This window comes from Penaeus vannamei, chromosome 6 (genome assembly GCF_042767895.1).
Source record: "Penaeus vannamei isolate JL-2024 chromosome 6, ASM4276789v1, whole genome shotgun sequence".
Classification (NCBI taxonomy): Eukaryota; Metazoa; Arthropoda; class Malacostraca; order Decapoda; family Penaeidae; genus Penaeus; species Penaeus vannamei.
Window position 1 is genome coordinate 25,815,223 of NC_091554.1, and position 10,000 is coordinate 25,825,222.

General features: G+C 39.0%; 1 protein-coding gene across 1 annotated transcript in view; it reads right to left on the bottom strand.

Moving 5' to 3' along the window:
* The window catches only part of rhea (Talin_middle and talin-RS domain-containing protein rhea), a gene marked incomplete at its 5' end in the record, with an annotated part of 44,084 nt that overhangs the window by 9,695 nt on the left and 24,389 nt on the right, over nucleotides 1-10,000 (bottom strand). The window contains 13 exon segments of the mRNA XM_070122778.1: nucleotides 2,196-2,321; nucleotides 2,466-2,624; nucleotides 3,099-3,293; nucleotides 3,430-3,553; nucleotides 3,702-3,844; nucleotides 4,120-4,314; nucleotides 4,447-4,603; nucleotides 4,726-4,901; nucleotides 5,112-5,244; nucleotides 5,363-5,684; nucleotides 5,796-8,732; nucleotides 8,917-9,169; nucleotides 9,988-10,000. The exon segment at nucleotides 9,988-10,000 is cut by the window's right edge and continues 76 nt beyond it. Coding sequence (XP_069978879.1) covers nucleotides 2,196-2,321; nucleotides 2,466-2,624; nucleotides 3,099-3,293; nucleotides 3,430-3,553; nucleotides 3,702-3,844; nucleotides 4,120-4,314; nucleotides 4,447-4,603; nucleotides 4,726-4,901; nucleotides 5,112-5,244; nucleotides 5,363-5,684; nucleotides 5,796-8,732; nucleotides 8,917-9,169; nucleotides 9,988-10,000 — 4,933 coding nt within the window.

Here is a 10,000-nt window from a genome sequence, read left to right on the forward strand (position 1 = left end):
TTTTAAATAATTCATATACAATGTACAGACATATGACTATAATCACAGCACTACAAATTTTGAGCACTCTAGAAAAAGTTCCATACACTGAAAACCTAGAAGCTGTATTAGATTGCAAAACTTCATCTCTTCAATTCATGGATCTTTTGAGCCAATAATTTGCTCAACTAGTTTTCATAGTTACAATACAGATGGCAACATTTTTATAGATGTGCTCAATAGAAAAAGGAAATCCTTGGTATCAATACATGATTCCTCCATTATGAAATGTATATTCTTTAAAATGAAAGTCTGAACTTACTCTATTAAGTCACATGAAAAAAAAGTGAATCAATGACCAAATTTAATTTTTTTTTATAGCCATTTGAAGGACAGTAAATAAATTAATGAAACGCAAATCTTCAATGCCCAATCCACAGAACATTCCTTGCACTGTTCTATCGTTATCCTCTGTGAGCAACTAAAGGATTACTAACCAATTAAATTTCCCTGGCAATCAAAACTGCTATTGTGAGAAATATAACATTCACTGATTTGTTAGAATTGGAGGACCATGAAATAAATTTCTGATATTCATAAATAAATAGAACAATAAAATAACATAAAAAAGGCAAAAGAAAATTGCCAAAATTTGTCTGGATATGCCAAGGGATCATTCTTAAACCAAAATTTTGCAGAATTCAAGGTGAAGTTTCAGTATTTTCTTTTACATCAATGCATTTTCATACAAATGTTATTTTCTTGTTTGATTCTTTTCTAGCAATTGAGCCTATCTAAAGGGTACAGTAAATATTTAAATTTGTCCATAACAAGAGGAAAAGAAAAGAAAAGAAGATAAAGAATACAGAGGTAAACAAAAGGTGACATATCTAAGAGTCCTTCCAATGTTAAGTGGACTCAATCAAAATATCACTGGTCAGATGATGATTGTCGGGGATGTGTTCAACGGAGAGCAGACGGATCAACTCCTCCTCCTGATCCGACATGAGCCACTCTCGATCCGACTCATAGTAGTCAGACCAACCCTGCTTGGCAGAGAACCCAGATTTATGTTTAGCCCTGAATTTGGAAAATGCCACAGCTGAACTGAACACTGCTCTCTACTTTATATCAATGAAAGAAAGAAAAAAAAAATCAAACATTTAAGAAGGGGGAGAGCCACTGCATTTTTGTCTTGGCATAGAGTATAGAGAACATAAATATCTTTCACCCTTTTTATTTTATTTTCAGTAATACTGACAACAAAGTGACAACCCTTAAAGACTGAAACACTTCATCCTACTGGGAACTGGTGGACTTTCATTATAGAACTTTGAATCTTGGTTCTCTGCCTTAAAGAGACAACAAAAATGTAATGGATATGTTAGGGTTGGAGATGACCGTATATCTAGTTGCAGGCAATTTTACGAGGGGAAGATCAAATAACGTGCGATTCAGCCCAAGCAGTCATGAGGCCCACAGAAACAACGTGAAAAAGTCCACCCTTCCAGGTAGCATGCAGTGTCATCAAAGTTATGGCTTTTAGTCACTCTTAAGAGCTAAAATATTAGATATTAAAAGGGTATTGAATACCAAAACTGAAAAGAGAGACTGTAGTAATGAAATCATTGCTCCTCTCAGTCTCTTCTGATAATCATATTGCAGAAGTAATCCCAAAGCCACAAGTTCTTATGTATATTATATATATGAACAAGTTTGTTAACTGTCTTTGAAAAGAATCAATCAAATGCTTTATTCACTATGACTTTCAAGTTTACATACTTTAAATGAATTGCCATTCCTCTATTCTATTGATTCACTTTCCATTTATAAAAAGAAAAGAAATATTCAAGTCTCAAACATTTGCATTTTTCACACCAGTATTCATTTCTTGATACAATGTACAGCAATACCTAAGAAATAATGTGGTAATCAGCATTTTAAACTTAAGTATGCTTTGAGTGTTTCATCGGATTCATACCCTTCAACTTTTATTCATCACTGACCCACATATTGCACATTATTATGATTTCATCATCATATAACAGACAGACAGGGAGCATACATCCATCTATCAGATCTCAGTGCTTATTGTTAAAAGATTAGATACAAGTGTATGTTTATTGGAGTTATCATTAAGTCTGGCACCTTTATTAATGCATTCATTTTATAGTCAATACAGATTACCATATTTAATAAGGAAATTAGATGCATACCTTTGCTGATTCCTTTAGTGTGGTCATGGCAGGATCGTTAAGGGACTTGCCAGATGCTGCCTTTGTGGCATGGATCAGGTCACCCAGGGCCATGGCCACATCCTTCACTGCATTGATCAGCATCACCTGTTGGGGGTAATGTCAGGGCTCTTAATGTTTGTTTAATTCACATCTCATATGCAATTTTTTATCACCATCACATGGTACAATATGTATGTAAATATCTTACATTTATGGGTTTGTATCACTAAAATGTAATGGGAAAAATACCTGTGCTTCAGGATTATTTGCTCCAAGAGAGGAAGCTCCACTCTTCACAACATCAGACAATTGAACAATGGTGGTTACAGCATTTTGGGCAGCAACAGCCAGCTGTTCTTGTGATGATGCTGCTCCTGCCACAAGTGTCTTTGTATCTTCCACAAGAGCCTGTATTAAAAATATGAAGTTGATATAATATGACCCCAATCTGTATATATCATTTAAATTTCATTTTTGGTAAACAGAATCTCAAAAAGTAGAGGTATATCAAATCACAAAATATTTTGGGTAGTCTCTTAAGACATATAATCTTCATCCTTCACTGCAGTAGTGAAAATATGACTAATTCACTATTTGCATCTCAATACTAGTCTATATTAAGGGTTTCCTTGGGATTTGCACATAGGTGACAACCTTCAACAGATTTATGAAATACATATCCATACAGACCTAAGCCTGGTAGCAAGCAGGATTAAATGCAGGTCAGCAAGATTGCAAGACCAGTACATTCACCACTGCACTATCAAATCTTAATGAGCTAAAGTCTTTCCTTGACCATAATCTGCCTTTCTTCCATTAAATAATAGCAAAATCTTATTTTTCATCAAAGTAATCAAGTACATAAATAAGAACCAAAATTACCTTAGCAGTCTTGAGAATATATTCCCTGTGGTCTGAGAAATTTTCACCTTCCTTTTCAGCATTGAGAGTACCAGCTGTTGCAAACATGATGGTTGTATCAAGGTCACCAATGATACCAGAGACTGTAGAAGCAGCATTGATGCAAGCCTGGGTGCCTTGAGAACCAGCTTGAAGTGCAGCCATAACATGAGAAGCCTGAAGTTACACAAAATGTTATTACTGTTTTTTCAAGAAACAACTTGGTACATATTTCAAATCTAAAAAACATTTATTAGGATCCAAAGTGTATAAATGTAATATTCCCATAAGAAGTGAAGCTTGTAAAGCATACCTTTTCTCCAACATGGCGAGCAGATTCAGCAAGGTCACGCTGGCAGAATGTATCACGTGGAGCAGCCTGGCATGACCCTCCGGACTTCACCAAGTCAATACATGCCTGTCCAAGCTCATGCACACTGAAAATAAGTACTCATTAAAGTCAAGGTCTAAATATATTTGAAACTATCTTAATAATTTTCTTTATGAGTTCTTTAATAACAATTTAGCTTTCATACTGTATATACTACAATTTTAGAGATAAACTAACAGTAAAGTTGAGCTTACCTGCTTCGCAGACGAGTAGCAATTTCTGCATTTGAAGTTTGACGGATGGCCCCAGCAGAGTCTGAGGACAAGGAGCTGTACTGATGTGACACACTAGCTCCAAGATTACCCAGCTGACTAGCATCTGAGGCTGCCTTTCCAACCTGAAATTGCATACATCAGTAATACTATATAAATAAATTCTGGGTGTCAATATACTTTTACACCTTGCTGAGAAAAAATATTAAGATCTCTGGAAGAAAAACCCACAATGCACAAACTAGATTAATCTAGTTTGTGCATTGTGGGTTTTTCTTCCATATTATCAACACGGTATTGTGTTTTTCATTGTATTAAGATCTCTTCTCCTTATTCATATATTCTAGAGTTCCTCCACACAGATATTGAAAAATACAAAGCCTATAAACATTGTGCTTACCATATCCTGAGCCAATCTTGCAATCTCTTTGGCAGCTGTGACCATTCGTGTCTGATAGTCAACAAAGCTCTCACTGTCATCAGAGACAGCAACAGCATTATCCTCAAGTCTGTGCATGGCTGTGGTAATTGACTCAACCAATCCTGAGACAACACCAGCCTCTGTGGCTATTGTTTCTACAGTTGACAGTAGCTCCTGTTGTTACAGGCAAGAAAAAAGACATTAATACAAACATAAAAATAAATATGCATAAGTTGTCAATACATGGTTGATGATTAATTTCAGGTAATCATTCATTGAACTCTATAAAATGGATATTTAGCTAACCTGAAGTGTCTCCTTCATAGTATCTGCAGCATCATCCACATCTGGATGATCATGGATTGCCTTGGGATTGCCTCCAGCCTCCTTGGATACATAAACAAGTTGCAAAGCATACTCAGCAACAGCCTTTGTTTGATCCAGTAGACACATCTGCTGTTTGCTGAATTGGAAATAAATATATCAATAAAAGAATTCTGCTGATACTAACACTAATATATAATATAAATAGGTCCTATCTTATTCATTATAAACAAAGAAGTGTTATTCTATAAAACTACTTACTTGTTGAGCATGTTTGATGCAGAGCCAATAGCAGCTGTGACCATTGGGTCAAAGTAGCTTGACATCTGAGTGATGGAATGGCCAAGCTTCTCTGCCTCACTCTTGGCAGCTGAACGAACCTTATCGATATTGTTTAGAAGAGCTTGTCCAGCATTCTCTACTTGTTCATTGAAACCCTAAAGCAAATAAAAGTCATCTCATTAATCAATAGACCAACATGACAATATCACTAAGACTGAAAAGGAACATCATCTCAAGGTCTAAGATAGGGTAAAATTAAAACAGTATTCTCATTAATTATTCCAAACAAACCAACAGTACAACTGCTTATTTCCTAATTCCAAAAAAACAATACATAAACAACAAACCACAAAACTTCTAATCACCTGCAAGGAATTTTCAGTCTGTTGCTGGAGGTTCTGGTCCAACACACGTAAGGATGCTTGATCCAAGTCCCTAATGTTCATGTTAAGTTTATCAATGGCTTCATCACACTCCTTCTGTCCTGGGGCTTTGTCTCTGTTCATTGTAGAAAAATAGAAAATTCCTCATATTAACTGAATATCAAAAACAATAAAAGTAATACTTATAAAGGTTTTATTCATACAATAATTTATACCATACATGAAAATCATACCTAATTGATGACACAAGCTTCTTTATACTGTCAGATACATTCTTGCTATGACTAGCAAGTGACTGCCAGGTTGGTGGGTCTTTTGGATTGACAGCAAGGCTTTTGGCTGATTCTATCATGGAACATGATCCACTGATGATAGCTCTGCCTGCTGATGTGATTGGTTCTTGTGATTCACGAGCTTTGCTAGAAATTTTAGCTGGTACTGATGCAAAATCTGGTGAGTTTGCAAAAGTGCATAGGTTCTCCACAGCTTCCAGCAAGGGTTTAGTGGCTGCACTGCATCGAGCCCGGTTCTCATCGCTGTAGTCCTGATCCAGTGCTACAAGTATAAAATCAATTAATATTCAGCATAGCAAACATGTATATATGCATAGACTTATCTTACACTATTAGATTATGACCAAGTAACTTTTAATAAGACTGAACTTACTTTTTATTTCTTTCACTAGATGAGCTGTTGCATTTGCCACATCTTTGGCAGACTGTACAAAGTGCCTCTTCGCAACTGGGTTATTTGTCTTGGCAGATGCTACACGGCAACTGTTGCATAATGCACTTGTATGCTTGGCAATGATGGTTGCTGCACTCAGAACCTCCTGCTGGTTACTGTTGGGGTTGGAAAGTGTTTCACATGCTGTGATAATTGCCTCATAGGCACGAGCAAACTGGGACTGGTCAACCAATCCTGGGCGTCCAGCAACACTTGTTGGATCTGACACACCAACAAGATAGGCAGCCTGAGCAGCACTCTCCACCAGACCACAGATGGCTCCACTTACTTCTTTAACAGCACTGCCAAATCTATCATGTTCCAGCTTTTTGGCATGATTGGCAATACCAGTCATGGCATCTCCAAGACTCTTAGAGCGGTCCATAACTGTGTCCAGACACTCAAAGTATGAAGCATCTGTCACTGGTTCTGATGGATGATCTAGAAGAGGCCTCATGGACTGGATGGCTCGTACAGCATTATCGCATTCTTTCTGCCCTGGTGCAGCTGAAGTGCATACATTGATAAGGTTGTTAATTGAATCTGTTACAGCCCGAGCAGCACTTGCGAGTTGGTTCTTTGCATTAGGAGCATTGGGATCAGCTGCAACAGCTTTAGCAGATACCAACAGCTTGGATGATGACATTGAAACACTCTTAAGGCTGACAACCATCTGCCCCTGAACTTCTTGGTCCTTAGTAGTACCAGCCATTTCCATGCCTACTCCCATCAGACTACCAAATGCAGTCGAGAATTTCTTTGATGATGTGGCCAAGTGCTGTGTTGAGATACGGGCTGAAGAAACCACCTCAGTTGTAACAGTGTTAAGTTCAGCTGCAGCATTGCTGAGTTCTGACTGCAGTTCACCATATGGTTTTGTGGTGGGTGGGAATCTACCAGCATCTAAATCATTGGTTGAATCTGTGATAGTCAAAATAGCATCATCCACATCCTTCTGGCCAGGTAAAAGATTGAAGGTCTTGTTGAGAGCCTGTGAGACTCCCTTTGCCACCTGGGCAAGCTTTTGTTGAGATGCAACATCCTGTGGACCTTGTACCACTATACGTGCTTCTTCTATCAGTTCTGATGATTTGATCATGACCTCACGAGCAGCATGAATGAGACGGTCACGCAAGTCATGGTCTGTTGATGTAGCCACCACACCACGAACAGCAGAAGAGAACTCCTTCAGCGCCAGTGCGGTATCCCGTGATGCTAAGCCTATGAAGTGCTGGTTGCCCTGGGCAGAGGAAGTCAGAAGCTGAGCCATGGTAGAGCCTACAGTTTTGCTGGAGTTCGTAAGATGTTGAGCTGCACTCTCTTGTGTTTCACCTGGCAAGGGACGCAGAGTGCCTTTGTCAGCAGCTTCCTTCAAGTCACTGAGATCATCTTTCAGACCCTGAATAGCATCCAAAGCAGAGTCAATTTCCAGTGATCCACAAGCCTCCTGTGCCTTTCCAATAGCAGACCTAAGATCCACTAAAGCCTGACCAAACTGTTTTGAAGAATTGTTAAGCTGAAGGGCTGAAGCTTGGTCTGACACTGTAGGTAAGGCAGCCTTTACTGAAGCAACCATCTTTGTACCTGGCTGTAGGAATTGATTGCAAGAGTTAATAAGTGCTAACTGAGCACGAGGAGAATCTGAATTATTGATTGTTCCTTTGACACCCTCTACAAGTCGTGGAATCACGTCAGCTACTGCTTTACAGTCAGATATTAGCTCATCCTGTGTACCTGGACTTGTGTTGTGTGGTCCAGCACCCTGTGCTGCAGCCATGCACTGAGTTCCCGTTGCAGCTGCATGCTTTGCTGCATTCTCCAAACGTTTGATGATCTTCTTTTTTAAAGCATTACTAGCTGCTGCATTGGTAGCAATTCTTACATTCTCAGCAGCCTGTCTAAGTTCTAACTGTCTCTTCTCATCATTAGGATTTGAAGCACACTGCTTAGCTGATTCTACCATCTTAGCTGTTGCATCTGCGAGTTGCTTGGCTGCAGCCAACAATCTGTTCTGTAAATCAGTATCTGTCTGGCTTTCAGCTTCAAACTTAATGGACTGGATCAAATGCGAGGTTGCCTGAGCTAATATCTTTGCTTGCCTGACCATTTCTGATGCATTCCCCTGTGAAGCAAACAATTTCTCACTTGATACAAGAATGGTTTCCACTGCTTCATCATGGACACTGAGTCTTCCTTTCTGTTCACCAGCCGTCTTGATGTGATTTAGAAGATCATTAAGGGCACGGGTGACTTCACCTGCAGCCTGAGAGAGGTCCCTAAGAAGTGCCTCATCTTGGGTGGCCCGCTGGCATACTTGTACCATGCCTTCAACTGCACGGCCTACCTCCTTGGCTGCCTCAATCAGCTGGCTTTGGCAAGCTGGGCTGTCAATCGTAGGGGCAACAACCTTTGCACAAGCTACAAGCTGGGAAGTTGCCAGAGCACATGCTGTGGCTGAATTTATTACAACATTTTGCAGCTCCTGGTCTTCACAACGAGATGCAACTGCCTTGGCCTTTAGAATGAGAGCTGCAGTGGTATTTGCCACAGCCTTGGCCAAGCCCAGCAAAATGTCTTGAGTTTCATGGTCAAGATTGCCATCAACAGTGTGGAGAACAGCAGTTGATGCCTCACCAACTCGAGATGCAGCAGTAAGCAGACCTTGACGAGGTTCTTTCTTCTCAGGTTCAGCAGCTGTCAGCAGATCAGAGAAGGCATGGCAAAGTACTTTGGCTGCACCAAGTAGATTGTTGGACTCATTATCGGTCTCCAGCAAGGCAGCAATCATACGCACACCCTTTGTCATCTCTGGCAGGTTGGAAGTAATAGTGTGAATGGCAGCTCCCACAGCAGTATGATCCACTTCTTCGTGCACAGCTGCAGATAATAAAGAATAATTAGAAAAACTTTAACATTACCATAACAGGCTTGGCTTTGATTCTAAAAATTACAATGTATAAAAATCAAAACAAAAGAAAAATTCTCTTGCAAAAATATATTTTCTTGATAAGAGACGTAAATAATCCTGTGTAGAACATACAAAACAGTCTAAGTAACTTACAAGAAGTCAGGGTTACAACTTCAGCAGTGGCAGCATTCATGGCAGCAATCTGGCTGGTGACAGTCTGCTTGTTGGAATCAAGGGTGACTTGCTTCCACTTGATGGAGGCTGGGTCAGTGCCCAGCTCAGGAAGCTCAGCCTTGGTTTCCAGACTTTCTGCACATTCTTCAATGATCACATGACCAGTTTCAATGGTTGAGACAAGTGCCTTTTGAGGTTTGCTCAGGACACTGGTCACCTGAGGATGCTTAGCCTGTTAAATTGAGGAGGACATTAGTCAAATAGTTCTATTTTTTCTAAATAGCAAAAGGAAAAATAACAAAAAATACCAACCATAAAGCTGACTTTCATATAGGCAAAGTTAAATAGATTACAGGGCTAGTAACATAACTAAGAATATATTGAAAATATTTTCAACTGAATGTCTACATGCAACCAATAAAGGTAGAATTCAGCATAGAAAAATAAAATTTCAATTATGATGCATAGCTTGCCACCTACTTGCATTCTGAGTACTCCAAGATAAGGAGCTTGCAAAAGAGAAAAGACAATACAAATGACAATAATGCAACACATCAAACACTGAATATCACAAAAAGTTCACACACAAAAAACACGGACCAATCACACCTTGCACCATTAAAAGGTAAAATGTAGCTGTAGCCAACAATGAGCATCAGACATGTGTCAAGAATCTGGAAGTCACATTCTGTATGACACAAACAGGTATGAACACATAAAAACACAGAACTAAACATCAGGCAACAGTGATCTGAGCATGACAAATCAACTGCACTCTATTTTCCCTTGCTGAAAATAAGATTCATAAAATTGGCAAACACTTAATTTAGTATTCACTCCTCTTCTTATGCCACAGAGTGATCTACAAAACTAATTCCACTCCACTTTTGTATAAATGATAAGCTTGATATGACATAGAAAAATGAATCAGACAATCCTCCTTCCTCCTTAATCTACTTACCCTTTCACACATCCTTAAACTTTACATATACATAAATCTCAAGTCACACACACGTACAAAGAATATGAATGATTTAATTAAGCACTTACTGTAGGGGGCTGG